Source organism: Stegostoma tigrinum, chromosome 1 (genome assembly GCF_030684315.1).
Source record: "Stegostoma tigrinum isolate sSteTig4 chromosome 1, sSteTig4.hap1, whole genome shotgun sequence".
NCBI lineage: Eukaryota > Metazoa > Chordata > Chondrichthyes > Orectolobiformes > Stegostomatidae > Stegostoma > Stegostoma tigrinum.
In genome coordinates this window covers 44,951,058-44,965,492 of record NC_081354.1, presented here as the reverse complement: position 1 = coordinate 44,965,492, position 14,435 = coordinate 44,951,058, and the positions used below count along the sequence as shown (strand labels likewise).

The window sequence follows — 14,435 nt, the reverse complement described above, 5'->3', positions numbered from 1 at the left end:
TCAGATGTCTTACAAAAACCAAAAGAGCTGCAGATGTTATTAGTCAGGCACAAAAACAGAAGTTGCTGGAAAAACTCAGCAAAGCTGGCAGCATCTGTGGAGAAAAAAAAAAATCAGAGATAACATTTCGGGTCCAGTTACCCTTCCTCAGGGCTGACTGTAGCTAAGAAAATGTCGGTTTATACACAGAAAATAAAGTGAGGGGGTGTATGGGTTAGGGAGTAAAATGATAGGATAACAGCTTTAGTCAAAACAGAGAGAACAGCTGTTGCACAGACAACGAAGTTGAAAATGATCTGGATAGGAGGGTGAATCGCTGTTAATGGGGACTGTTAGCGGGTAATGGCAGGCTATGCGAAAACAAGGCCCGGTGTGAGTGGTAGTGGGCTAGGACATGGGAGGGTTTAGACCCCAGAATTATTGAATGCGATATCAAGACCGGAAGACTGCAGGGTCACCAGGTGGAAATTGAGGTGTTGTTCTATCAGCGTGCATTGAGCTTTGCTGGAATACTGCAGCAAGCCAGAAACAGAGATGCTGGCAGGGAACTGGGTGGTGTGTTGAAGTGGTAGGTGACAGGAAGGTCAGGTCTTTTTTGTGAGCAAAACATAGATGCTCTGCGAAGCGGTCATACAGTAAAAGCTTCATTTCCCCTTTTTAGAGGAGACCACAATCTGAGCAAAAAATACAGTAGTTGAGATTATAAAAAGTGCAGGTGAAGTGTTGTTTCACCTGGAAGGTATGTTTAGGACCTTAGATATTGTGGACGGAGGAGGTAAATGGGCAGGTGTTATACCTGCACCAGTTGTAGGGTAAGGTGTCATGGGGCTATTGGACAAAGGTGCTGTTGGGATGAAGGAAGAGGGGACCAGTGTATTTAGGAGGGAACAGTCCCTGCGGAAGACGGACAAGGGAGGGGAGCGGAATGTGCGACTGGTGAGGCAATCTTACTGGAGGTGGTGAAAATGGCATCTGATAATCTTCTGAATGTGGATGCTGGTGGGTTGGTAGGTGAGGACAAGGGGAACCCTCTTGCTCTTGTGGGAGGGAAGAGAAGGGATGAGGGAAGAAGTGCAGGAGACGGGTTGGACCAGGTTGTGAGCCCTGTTGACAACCGTCCACGGGTGAGGAAGAAAGTGGACATTTCTGAAGTTCCCTTTCAAAGCTGGCCTCATGTGAACATATGCAATGGAGATGGAGGAGCTGAGAAAATGGAATGGAGTCTTTACAGGAAGCAGGGTGCAAGGATGTATAATAAATCCACCAACTCACACAGCTACCAGCAGGCAGGGAAGATGCGGTCGAGTGAGGGAGCCTTGGCTCTCAAAAGGAGGTCAAAAGACTGGTTAAGAGGAAGAAGAATGCTAATATAAAGTCTGGGAAACAAGGAACAGAAAAGGCTCTAGAGGGATACAAGTTATCCAGGAAGGTGCTGAAGAAAGGGCTTAGGAGAATTATAAGCGGGCATGAGAAAACGTTGGCAGATAGGATCAAGGAAAACTCTAAGGCTTTTTAAATGTACATGAGGAATAAAAGAACGACCAGAGAAAGGGTAGGACCGATCAAGGATTGCCAAGGGAATTTGTGCACGGACCCTAAAGAGATAAGAGAAATCCTTAACCAATATTTTTCTGCAGTATTTACAATTGAGCGGGACCTAATTTTAGAGGAGGAAAGTGAGAAAAAGGCTGGTAGGCGAGAGGTGGTGATGTTAGTAAGGCAGATGTACTAGGAATTTTGAGGAACTTGAAAATAGATAAGATGGGATTTATCCAAGGACTCTATGGGAAGCGAGGGAAGAGGTTGCACGGCCTTTGGCGATGATATTTTCGTCCTCACTGTCCATGGGTACAGTGGCAGAAGATTGAAGAGAAACGATCGTCAGTGCCTCGTTCAAAAAAAGGGATTAGGGATAAGCCCAGAAATTACAGGCCAGTTAGTCTTACGTCAGTGGTGGGCAAATTATTGGAAAGGGCTCCGACAGGTAGGATTTAGGATCACTTGGAAAGGCACAGTTTGATTCTTGATAGTCAGCATGGATTTGTGAGGGGTAGATCATGCCTCACAAACCTTACTGAATTCTTTGAAGAGGTGACCAAACACGTGGATGAAGGTAGAGCAGTATACATATGGATTTAAGTAACACATTTGATAAGGTTCCCCATGGCAGGCTCATGCGGAAGGTAAGGAGGCATGAGATAGGAGGAAATGTGGCAGATTGGACTCAGAATTGGCTGACCCTTAGAAGACAAGAGGTGGTAATGGACAGAAAATATTCAACATGGTGCTTAGTTACAAGTGGTGTACCACAAGGATCTATTCTGGGTCCTCTTCTATTTGTGATTTTTGTAAATGATTTGGATGAAGGAGTGGAAGGGTGGAACAGTAAGGTCGCGAACAATACCGAGGTGGGTCGAGTTATGGATAGTGCGGAGGGCCGTTCTAGGTTACAAAGGGACATTGATAGGATGCAGAACTGGGCTGAGAAGTGGCAGTAACCCTGAAAAGTGTGAGGTGATTCATTCTGGAAGGACAAACTTGAAAGCAGAATACAGGATTAATGGAAAGATTCTTGGCAGTGTGGAGGAGCAGAGGTATCTTGGGATTCATATCCACAGTTCCTTGAAAGCTGCCACCCAGGTGGATAGAGTTGTTAAGAAGGTGTACGGTGTGTTAGCTTTCATTAATAGAGGGATTGAGTTCAAAAGCCGTGAAGTTATGCTCCAGCTATACAAAAGCCTGGTTCGGCCACATCTGGAGTATTCTGTTCAGTTCTGGTGGCCTCATTACAGGACAGATGTGGAAGCGCTGGAAAAGGTGCAGAGGAGATTTACTAGGATGTTGCCTGGAATGGAGGGAAGGTCTTATGAGGAAAGGTTGAGAGAGTAGGGCTTTCCTCTTTGGAGCAACAAAGGATGAGAGGTGACTTAATAGAGGTGTACAAAATTATCAGAAGTATAGATAGAGTCGACAGCCACAGACTTTTTCCTGGGTTGGAGGTAGCTCATTGTAAATGATTTGGATGAAGGAGTGGAAGGGTGGATCAGTAAGGTCGCAAACAAGAGGCATAGGTTTAAAGTGAGTAGAGGTAGATATAGGGGAGACGTCAGAGGTAGGTTCATTACTCAGAGAGTGGTAGAGGTGTGGAATGCATTGCTGGAGAGGGTAGTGGAGTTGGCCTCATTAGGGGCATTTAAGTGGCTATTAGATATGCATATAGACGATAGTAAAAAGTGGGGTGGAGGCTGGATAGACCTTAGGATTAGTGTCAAAGTTTGGCACAACATCATGGGCTGTACTGTTCTATGTTCTATAAAAAGAGAATTCCAGCCTTTGCAGAAAACCAGAACAGTTTCTACAGGGATGCAGACATCCAACTCATACTAAGTGGGTTAGTACCACTCTTCATTCCACTGCAACTTTCACAGAACCCCTTATCAGTCTCATTCATTGCACACTACTTCTAACCACTGGTTGCAAGGCCTTTTCTCTCTCTTTTATCTCCTAGCAAGTGCTGGCACGATGTCCACAGTCCCTGCAAAGAATGGTGTGCTGCACTAAAAGCCATCTCCTCAGCCTCCAAAGTCTAGACTGCAGAGCTATCAGAGGACACTTCGGCAGGGCTGCTTCCTGCACCCCTCACCAGTTCAGGTACTGACATAAGCCGTGGATATCCAATAAATGGTAAGTTGATCTGCAAATGGCGCACAGTAAGATGGGATTAGAATTGGCTGTGAAAGATGCTGTAAGAGGGGGACAATAAATTAGTGAAATGAGTTAGGCTACATGAGAAACCGTGCTAGGCTTGTGGCAAGGAACCCTCTGAAGAAAACTCAAAAAAACTTAAGCGTCAGTATGATGTCTAACTTCATAGAACATTACAGGCCCTTCGGCCCTCGATGTTGTGCCGACCTGTCATACCAATCTGAAGCCATCTAACCTACACTATTCCATATGCTTGTCCAATGACGACTTAAATGTAATTAAAGTTGGCGAATCTACTACTGTTGCAGGCAAAGCGTTCCATACCCTCATTACTCTGAGTAAAGAAACTACCTCTGACATCTGTCCTATATCTTTCATTCCTCAATTTAAAGCTATGCCCCCCTCGTGCTCGCCATCACCATCCTAGGAAAAAGGCTCTCCCTATCCACCTTATCTAACCCTCTGATTATTTTATATGTTTCAATTAAGTCACCTCTCAACCTTCTTCTCTCGAAAGAAAACAGCCTCAAGTCCCTCAGCCTTTCCTCGTAAGACCTTCCCTCCATGCCAGGCCACATCCTAGTAAATCTCCTCTGAACCCTTTCCAAAGCTTCCACATCCTTCTTATAATGCGGTGACCAGAACTGTACGCAATACTCCAAGTGCGGCCGCACCAGAGTTTTGTACAGCTTCACCATAACCTCTTGGTTCCGGAACTCGATCCCTTTATTAATAAAAGCTAAAACACTGTATGCCTTTTTAACAGCCCTGTCAACCTCGGTGGTAACTTTCAAGGATCTGTGTACTTGGACCTGAAATCTCTCTGCTCATCTACACTACCAAGAATCTTACCATGAGCCCAGTACTTTGCCTTCTGGTTACTCCTACCAAAGTGCATCACCTCACATTTGTCTGCATTAAACTCCATTTGCCACCTCTCAGCCCAGCTCTGCAGCTTATCTATGTCTCTCTGTAACCTACAACATCCTTTGTCACTATCCACAACTCCACCGACGTTAGTGTCATCTGCAAATTTACTAACCCATCCTTCTATGCCCTCATCCAGGTTGTTTATAAAAATGACAAACAGCAGTGGACCCAACACCAACCCTTGCGGTACACCACTAGTAACTGGACTCCAGGATGAACATTTCCCATCAACCACCACCCTCTGTCTTCTTTCAGCAAGCCAATTTCTGATCCAAAGTGCTCTATCTCCCTCAATCCCATTCCTCCGTATTTTGTACAATAGCCTACTGTGGGAGACCTTTTTGAATGCCTTGAAGTCCATACACACCACATCAACCAGTTTACTCTCATCTACCAGTCCACAAAAAATGTACCATAGATCAATGCCCATGCTGACAGTCTGTGGCACATATGGAAACATGACGAATTTGTAAGGCAATGGATTTCGCTGTCTCCATTGTCCCTCATCCTCATGCATTCCTATTCTTTCCACGTGCTCTGTACTGAAATGGGTTGCTGCAATGAAGTGGTCAGTGATGTCTGGGACAGGCAGCCAAAGCATGAAGATCATCAGGAATTCAGATTCCTCCAAATCTTCATCCTGTATTGTGCACTCCTCAGTGAAATGTTGTTTCCCTCCAAAGGGCCTTAAATCAGTGGGTCCTGCAGCTTTCTCCTCCACAGATCCAGATACTTAGACCACCTACTGCAAGTGTGCTCACAGCTATTTTCCTTCTAATTGCATACTTTAGAATTCCAACATAATATAGATTGATAGTGACTTCCACTTCTGTGTCAACAAGGCCTTGAGCATCCCAATTCTTCTGTTAGCCCTTCCTGTGAATTCCAGAAGCTTTGAACCTCCCCTAGGTGCATAGTGAACAGTTACACAAGCCTTCACATAACCCACTTTTCCCCACCATCCCTGGGCATTTGACATCACGCACTCCAACCTCCCACATAAAACTACTCCCCTCAGACTTCAAGACATCTGTGCCTGCCTGCTGCACATGCAGTGTTTGCCACGTAACATGCTGACATGTGCACGAATGAGACTGATGTGGCACACCGCCATACGTCAAGATTGTATGCATCTTTGACTGAGGATTGCTAACTACTGAACAGCAAGGTCAGCTGTCAGGTTGTGAGGCTGCACGAATTAACACGTCAAGGAAAGTCACAGATTCTGTGAGGATACAAGTAGGTGCTAAGTGAGTGAGCACTAGGATAGTAAGCAAGCAGCCCTGAGATGCAGCCTGGTCCCATCTATGAGTGCAACACGTCCTAGCAGCAACTTCTCAATGCCAGCTGCTATTGCACTTGGCAACACAGGTCTGTGCTTCCTAAGCATGCTACAGTTGGATTAGAGATGTACCGTGATGATCATAAAAGGCTGACAAACTTTGGATGACAATGTTAATGGAAGTTGGGATGTGTGCATCCAGTCGATCATGATGGTCAAAACGGAGACCAATTGCAACCAGAGGCTAGTTGAAGTCATTAGGTGCCCACTGTGACTTCTATATCAAAAAACTCTTGACCCTTAGTGTGTTTGCGAAGATAGGAAGCTGAATACGAATGAGATAACATACAAGTAACAAGCAATAATCCTCCTTAATTGGCAATTTGCCACTTCCTGATGAGAAATTGACCACACTGCTCTGCAAGTTAATAGAAGATGCCAAATGATCTGACACTAACAACTTTAATTGTGAAGACAAAGTGTTCACTTGTCAGGACACTGTCCATTGTGTAATGTGCAACCAACAGCATGCTAAATGGAAAACTATGACAGTCTGAAACTGGAGTCCTGAGATATATTCTGGGCAGGCAGAATTGCAAACTTTCACAATATTTATTAACCTGTGATCAAGATCATCCCACACTCTAGAAGATCTCACACCAATTAAGCTCATTTATAGCATATTGCAAGAGGAGCTTAGTTTTGAATAATGCACCAACCTTGTGAACCTACAATAAATGGCCCTTAAGTGCAAACTATGAAACCAAACTGCAAACAAAGCAAAGCACTCCAAAACCAATGGAGTAAACCCAAACTCAATACCCCTACCACATCCAATGATGCATGAAAATGTACTAAGGAGGACACTTCATTCAACTATAGGCAAGCAAGTGCACAAGACAACGTTAAAGGGATTGTAAACCACTGCAGCCAAAAATCCAAACAAATGATCCTGCTTGACCTCATTCCAAAAACCCAGAAATTCTGGTTCACTCATTTGACACTCAAAGCATTTCGGAACACTGAATATTGCAAAAGTGAAAGGCCCTGATTGCATATTAGCTGGAGTGCTGAAGATTTAGCAGGACAAAACACCCAAGTCTGGGTTTTTAAAGAAGTGTTTTTTTTGTCCTTCGATGGTAGTATCAAGGATTATGGGGTAAAATTAATGAAGTTGAGGTGCAGCGCAGCTATGATTTAGAAGAAGATTGGACATAGTCAAAAAGCTGACTGACTTAACTGTTCCGAACGTCGTGAAATTAAGGCACAACATGGAGATAAAAATGAAAATCACTTTTGCCCTTGTGGTCACCTTCAAAAACCCACACTCCAACAAACTTTGGAGCACAATGTACCTTCAATGAAACACTTACCAAAAAAATCAATCCTTTAAGAATCTTTCATAGGAGAGGACTGGTAATGCAACAAATTAAGTTCTCATACCTATTCCATTTTCTTCATACCAAATTCTTTCACATTCAATGCTGTGTTTGAGAATGGCTTCCCGAGCTTCATGCTGTCTTCCTTGTCTGTCTTTGATGCTATTTGTCAATTCAATTTGTTCTAGCTCAGAATCGAACCTGTGCAAATACCTGCAGTAGGAGTAGTTTAAGTCAGATCTGAGTGAAAAATCATATGTCACAATAAATGCTGCAGAGTTAGCCTCTTCATTCCATTGTATTGACTGCCACCAAAAAAGTTTCAGCAGGCTTTTGAAGTTTTGTTCTACTTTGGTGCCTGATCAAGCAAGGCACCTTCTACAGGGTATGTGAAGAAGTTCAAGCACTGCTGAGGCTCTTCCATGAAGGGGAATTTTAAGGCAAAAATAAATGGTTCAGGTGGGAAGTTAAAAGTCAAAAAATTTGAAACAGGAACCAAAGCAAAATTGAATCAACAAATTACCAGTTTTGACAGAAGTAGAACTTGGAACTGACAAGTCATCTGCTCATGGAAGATGGGCTGGCCACATAAATATTTTAATGAAACTGCTTGATTCTACGTGTGCACACTTTAGTTGGTTTTCCCTGGACTTGGAAATCTCAGCAGGTGGGAACGGCCAAATCTAAAAAAAAGCTGCCTTTACAGCAATTTTTTTTGGCCAGGAGGCAGACAATAATCTGCCTGCTTCCCCTAAATCTGTCGTCAAATATTAGTAACTGCTATCATTCTTCGGTTATGATCTATTGTCCAACTACTCCCCATGACTATGATTAGAGTTTCAGCACCCCTTCATTCCACTAGAGCCACCTGTGTTCAGATTAATATTCTAGGGCCTTGAATTGCAACTGTTCCAACCCAATATTCAGACAGTCTGTCAATTAAAGTAGGAGATATAAAGTAAAGTAGAGTGAGAAAACTAGATTTAAAGCATATACATGAAGCAGAAGATTGAGAAAATGGTCATTAAGAAGAATAAGATTGGCAGAAAACATAAAAGCATTTTTTAATATTTAGTATTCCCAATACTAAATAATGACTAATGAAGTTAAATCTCTAACATTGTAATTGCCATTTATCACTTTAAAAATTCACTTCTTGAAGTATGTACCAGCCTTAACAGTTTATGGCAACCAAGAAGTGGGATCCGTCTAGATTCTGCATGTGCAAAATCCTGTCTGATCTATTCCAAAATGACAGTTAGCATTAGGAGTCTCACCATTATCATCAACACAACATTCAGGTCACTATTTTAAACTGACCAATACCCTTTTAGTCAAAATAAACCAAAAAACAGCGAGTGCTGGAAATCAGAAATTGCTGGAAAAACTCAAAATTTAGAAGCTTCTGAAGGAGGGTCACTGGACCCAAAACATTAACTCTGCTTTCTTTCCACAGGTGCTGCCAGACTTGCTGAGTTATAGAGTCATAGAATTACGCAGCACAGAAACAGACCCTTCAGTCCAACTCGCCCGCACCGACCAGATATCTTAAACTGATCCAATCCCATTTGCCAGCATTTAGCCCATATCCCTCTAAACCTTTCCTATTCGTGCACCCACCACATTCCTTTTAAATGCTGTAATTGTACCCACGTCCACCACCTCCTCTGGCAGCTTGTTCCACGCACAGACCACCCTCTATATGAAAACACTGCCCCTCAGGTACCTTTTAAATCTTTCTCCTATCACCTTAAACCTGTGCCCTCTAGTTTTGAACTGCTTAACTTGGAAAAAAGACCTTGGTTATTCACCCTACCTGTGCCTCTCATGTTTTTATCAACCTCTGAAAGGTCACCCCTCAGCATCTGATATTCCAGGGAAAATAGCCCCTGCCTATTCAGCCTCTCCCCATAGCTGAAATCCTTCAATCCCAGCAACATGATCATAAATAGGTCAAACAACAATAAGTCAAACAACATCTTTGATATAGCATGAAGAGTACAATTGAACACAGTAATTTGGCACAGGTGTTCAGTGGTTAGCACAGGTGCCTTACAGCACCAGGGCCCGGGTTCGAATCCACCCTCCAGCGACTGTCTGTATGGAGTTTGCACATTATCCCCGTGTCTGCGTGGGTTTCCTTCCACAATCCAAAGATGTACAGGCTAGGTGAATTGCCCAGCATTCAGGGATGTGTAGATTAAGTGGATGGATCTGGATGGGATGCTCGAGTGTCATTGCGGACTTGTTGGGCCAAAGGGCCTGTTTCCACACTGTAGGGATTCTATGATCTAAAGGTGGCCTCACTAATGTCTGTCCAGCCAGAAATTTACGTCCCAACTTTTATACTCAATGCAGTGGTTAGCACTGCAGCCTCACAGCACCAGGGACCCAGGTTCGATTCTAGCCTCAGGCAACTGTCGGTGTGGAGTTTGCACATTCTCCCCGTGTCTGCGTGGGTTTCCTCCGGGTGCTCCGGTTTCCTCCCACAGTCCAAAGATGTGCATGCAAGGTGGATTGGCCATGCTAAATTGCGCATAGTATTCAGGGGTGTGTGGGTTATAGGGGGATGGGTCTGGGTGGGATGCTTCAAGGAGCGGTGTGGACTTGTTGGGCCAAAGGGCGTGTTTCCACGCTGTAGGGAATCTAATCTAATCTAATCTAATCTAAACTAAATCAATATTTTTCCAGCAATTTCTGATTTTGTTTCTAGACCCTTTTGGTGACTCCCTAAAAGGCATGCTTATGAATGGTACATAGTCATTGGGCAGGGGTATTGTCCCACTTTCATCAGAACTGGTTATATAACCGGCCAAATGTTAACAGTCACATTCTCTTTACACATGCTGCTTTTACCTCAGGTTTGCAGTATTTGTAATACTTCCTTTTCATCTCTTCAGGCAAAAGTCTACCAAAAGGGAGTTTCTAAGTAGAATAAAGAGCAAGCACCACCCCATCTCAGACTACAAAATCTGTGCAAAAACTCAGAAAACATAGTGGCCTGCATTTTGAAATTAAATAAAAATTACCATCTCCAACGTTACTAACATATTACTAAAATCTCTGTGCAGGCTATTACTGTTGAAACTGAAATTAAAATAGCCAATAATTAACTAAACTAAATCATGGAAAATACCATTTCTTAACAAAAATAAACTTTGATGCATGTAAAAAAATAAGCAAAACAAGGATTAACCCAACACTTAGACCTACTAAGACTCACGAGTATATTCACTTCTTCTGTAATTCAAACAAGTATGTTTCAATTATCCTGAATTCACTTTAATTTCTCCTGACTGTTTCAGCTTTTCACCAAGATTCAAAATTTTATTGAGGTTATTCGATGAGCTCTTGGTTAAGCAATGTACCAGCTTTCATTCAAAACCTCACACTGTGGACTCCTCTGTGCAAACTTCGGAATGCTGCAATTGTGCCCAGTGCTTTAAAAATCAGGATACCCTGATTCTTAAACATTGCTACGCTTCTTGTTCTGGTTTTCGGCACTCAGCCCCTGGCAAACTCTAACTCTCTCTCTGCCTCTCTATGCCAACTGCTTGTTCTCACAACCAAGATTTCCTTTTCTAGTTCAGAGATGGGCAAGTCTTTTCCATTATGATCGCTGTAACCAAAACAAGCTAAGGTTTCCACCCACAATGTACAAATCAATCAAAATCAGTTTAAAGTTCAGGGTTTTGTTAACATTTCAATTGCTGCCATTTTGGTTTTCCATTTCAGGTATTTTTTTGGCAAAGTAAAGCTGTTGTCAATAAAAGTAGCATCTACTTTTAGGCAAAATGGTAAGAACCAAAGAAAGTAGGAAGTACGCAAATGATTTGTGTGGCATCTCGCGGAACAAAGGTGCGTTAATGCACTGCACCGTTCAGTTCCAACTCCACGTCGAGCAAAGGAAGTAACGTTCTGAAAATTATCCAAACTCTCTCTTACTTTTCTATTATCTCGCAGGCTTCTTGCTTACTGTACTCAATCTTGTTAGGGTCCAGATTTCTTTGGAACCACAGCAGCTTTTCACCTGTATCAAAAACAGTTTTTCCAATTATGAAAGCAGATGAATTAATAAAATAGTTTCAGAACTTTAGCACACATTTGAATATAGTATATCATCTCCATCAATTGTTTATGGAAACAAACAAAAATAATTTAGCAATGACTATTACAGAAAATGCTAGCATAACAGATCACAACCATCCACCCTCACCAACCACCCACACCCTCCCCAACCCTTTCCCCAGCTACCAAACTCACACGAGCACCCAGGAAAGTTGTAGCAGGATAAACTATTCATTGTTCAAAAGTAAAACTCCAGCATCATGTGTGTTGAAAGCTAGGCAGATTAGGAAGCTCTTGAACTGTGCAAAAATCCCTACATACAAGGTAAGGAAATATCTATCGAATACCAGTGCACTAATTGGGAACACAAGAAAAACTGAAAAGAGAAATGACCATTTGGCCTGCAAAAGATATTAATTCATTAAGTCAAAAATAACTAATATTCTCATCATGACTACTTCTCAACTCATTTAAAAAGTGTTACAAGGCAGAGAGTTGGGGATAAGGAGAACTATATAACTGGTCTCAACAAGTGTTAAGAATATTCTTACAAAAAAAAATTGGATCCAAACACGAGACTGAGCCAATTCTGATTTCTGCAATTAGATAGGAAGCTTGTCAAGATGAAACTTCCTCTAAATAATACCTAATTCTCTCAATTCGTCATGAGCTATTTAATTGCCCATCTGCCTCATTAGATGCTAATTATGCCAATCATATTCCTAACAAGATAATCATCTAACTGCTTTCTGAAAGATTTAATTTAGTACTGAATCTTAAAAATTGGTAAAACATCTATAGAAGTTAGGTTAATGCATTAAACTTTGAGAAGAACCAGCTACTGGAACATGAATTCAGCACCACGTTCAGTACAACGGCAAAAGTAAAGTTTTTACTGGTACCATTATTTCAGACAAGAATCTGAAGAACAAGGTTTGAAACTTGTACACATGAAAGCACAACAGTACGCAAATATTCACCTGCAAATAAAAATGTACAGATCTGCTAAATATTGGATTGTGCAACATGAGTAACTTTGACATTGTACAACATAAATCTCAGTTTACTGTCACGATGAAGCTGAAGTTCCAAACGTTCCTCAACTTCAAATTTTACAACTATCTTCCATTTTCAACCCCAACCTACAGCTTTATTACTCACCAATTATGTTTAGGCGGATAGCCTTTCCACTCTTTATCCTAGATAGAAGATTTTAAGAACAGATATTACATTGCAAAATGACAGTAATTTGTTAAGACATTTTGTAAGAACATTATTGATGGCATTATAAAAATTTTGTTCCAAAATCCACTGGAGTTAAGCCACCAGTGGCTTGGGAAAAAGATGGTAAGTATGTATCTAATCTACACTTACGCTCCTGTTCAAATGCTTAATGGTTGTGGGATGACTGTGATCCATCAACCAGCAGCAGAATTGATCAGAGTGAAAAGATCACATCTTTTTTTTAAAATGGTATTTCTAAATGTGGTCTGAAATCAGAAAATAACTATTTTAAAAGCAAGGATTGCTTTTCAATTGCTGCATGTTTTAAACACAAATAACTTGGGATTCATCAGAAGTACCATTTACACAGCTGCCTTTTCGAGCAGTGGTTAAAAAGTGGCTGTAGATTAACAGTTTGAACAGCAAACAAGATACAGAAGTGATCAGGAATCCACCAGCATTGGAAATAGCTCCATTCTCTGCAGTAAAAGCCACTTTAAACCTGAAGAAAACTGCTTTATCTTTCTTTCAGCAGTTGCTGTAAGCTATGACTTTTAATTGATAAGTCAGAGATCATTTGCAAGTGAAACAGCAACCTGTACCTCTTGCATATCAGTGGAAGCACCTGGGAAAGGACAACCAAAAAGTAGCATTCTGAGCAGCAGATGAATGCATCCAGGACTCGGTCACCTGCCTCCCTGGGGTGGGCGTCCATGTGCATGTGCTTGTGTAGAACGAATTTATAAGGGTCTAGAGTTTTAATTTGTGCCGATGGTTCATAATTGATCTCCCATACCTTCAGTCAATTGTTGGCAATAAAAGTAACTTTTCCCATACTTTCTGTGAACCTGCATCTGAAAGTCAGGTTAATTGGGGAATCTTTGTAAACATTTTAAAATCTTTAACTTTTGTGATGGCTCACAGAATAGTGGGGTTTGAATTCTAGCATGCTACCCTACTAAGACATGGCATAAGCAATATTTATTTAACTATGTATGTATGTTTTACAGTTAATAATTTCAAGATTTTACACATAAATGTATAAACAAAACACCTCAAATATTCTATTAAAAAATTCCAAATACTATTTAATTGTTGACTATTAAGCAGTACACCATTCTCAACAACACAATTAAGTAATTATTAAGCTGTTTAGTACTAAACTCAGCTAAGTAAATCTGAACAGTTCTAATTTTCATCTCATTACATGTAAACTTGGTTAGTTATCAACAACAGCATGAGGAAATAGAACAGGAAAATTCGCCCAGCCTTCCTACTCACTTAAATTGATACCCAATGACAGAACAAATAAAAAAAAGATAAAAATCAAGCTTATCAACAGTGCCCAATCAGCTGGTGAAACTTTCTGTCCAATCTGACCCACAAATAATGAGCATATTGGTGAAGTGCCAGATTAAAGGATTAAACTGGAGTGGCAGGACAATGAGAATCTACCTCCGAGATATTAGAAAGGGTAACAAGAAAGAAATGAAAGCTAGAAATTTTTTTTAAAAAGTAGACAGCATAGTGAAGAAGGGCAAGTAGGATTATACTGCAAAGAAAAGTTGGCAAGTTGTTTAAAAAGAAAACATCTAAAAATATACCATATCCAAATCCCAGGGCACCTGCAAGAAGTTGGACAAATTAACAGTGCAAATGGTTGTAAACTGGTTGGATTTAATTGCAATTACAGATACATGGCTGACAGATGACCAGGGCTGGGAACTTAATCTCCAAGAGTATTCAGTATTTGGAAAGGACAGACAAAATGAATGTAAGTGGGACAGCACTGTTAATAAGAATGAAATCAGTACAAATATGACAAAGTACAGAAGAAGCAAAAAATT

General features: G+C 41.3%; 1 protein-coding gene across 3 annotated transcripts in view; it reads right to left on the bottom strand.

Moving 5' to 3' along the window:
- tma16 (translation machinery associated 16 homolog) overlaps nucleotides 1-14,435 on the bottom strand; it is a 55,566-nt gene that overhangs the window by 22,697 nt on the left and 18,434 nt on the right. For all 3 annotated transcript variants that reach the window (XM_048534404.2, XM_048534383.2, XM_048534393.2), the window contains 3 exons: nucleotides 12,526-12,563; nucleotides 11,242-11,326; nucleotides 7,361-7,509 (listed from right to left, as the gene is read on the bottom strand). In XM_048534404.2, coding sequence (XP_048390361.1) covers nucleotides 7,361-7,509; nucleotides 11,242-11,326; nucleotides 12,526-12,563 — 272 coding nt within the window. The remainder of the gene's footprint in view (nucleotides 1-7,360; nucleotides 7,510-11,241; nucleotides 11,327-12,525; nucleotides 12,564-14,435) is intronic.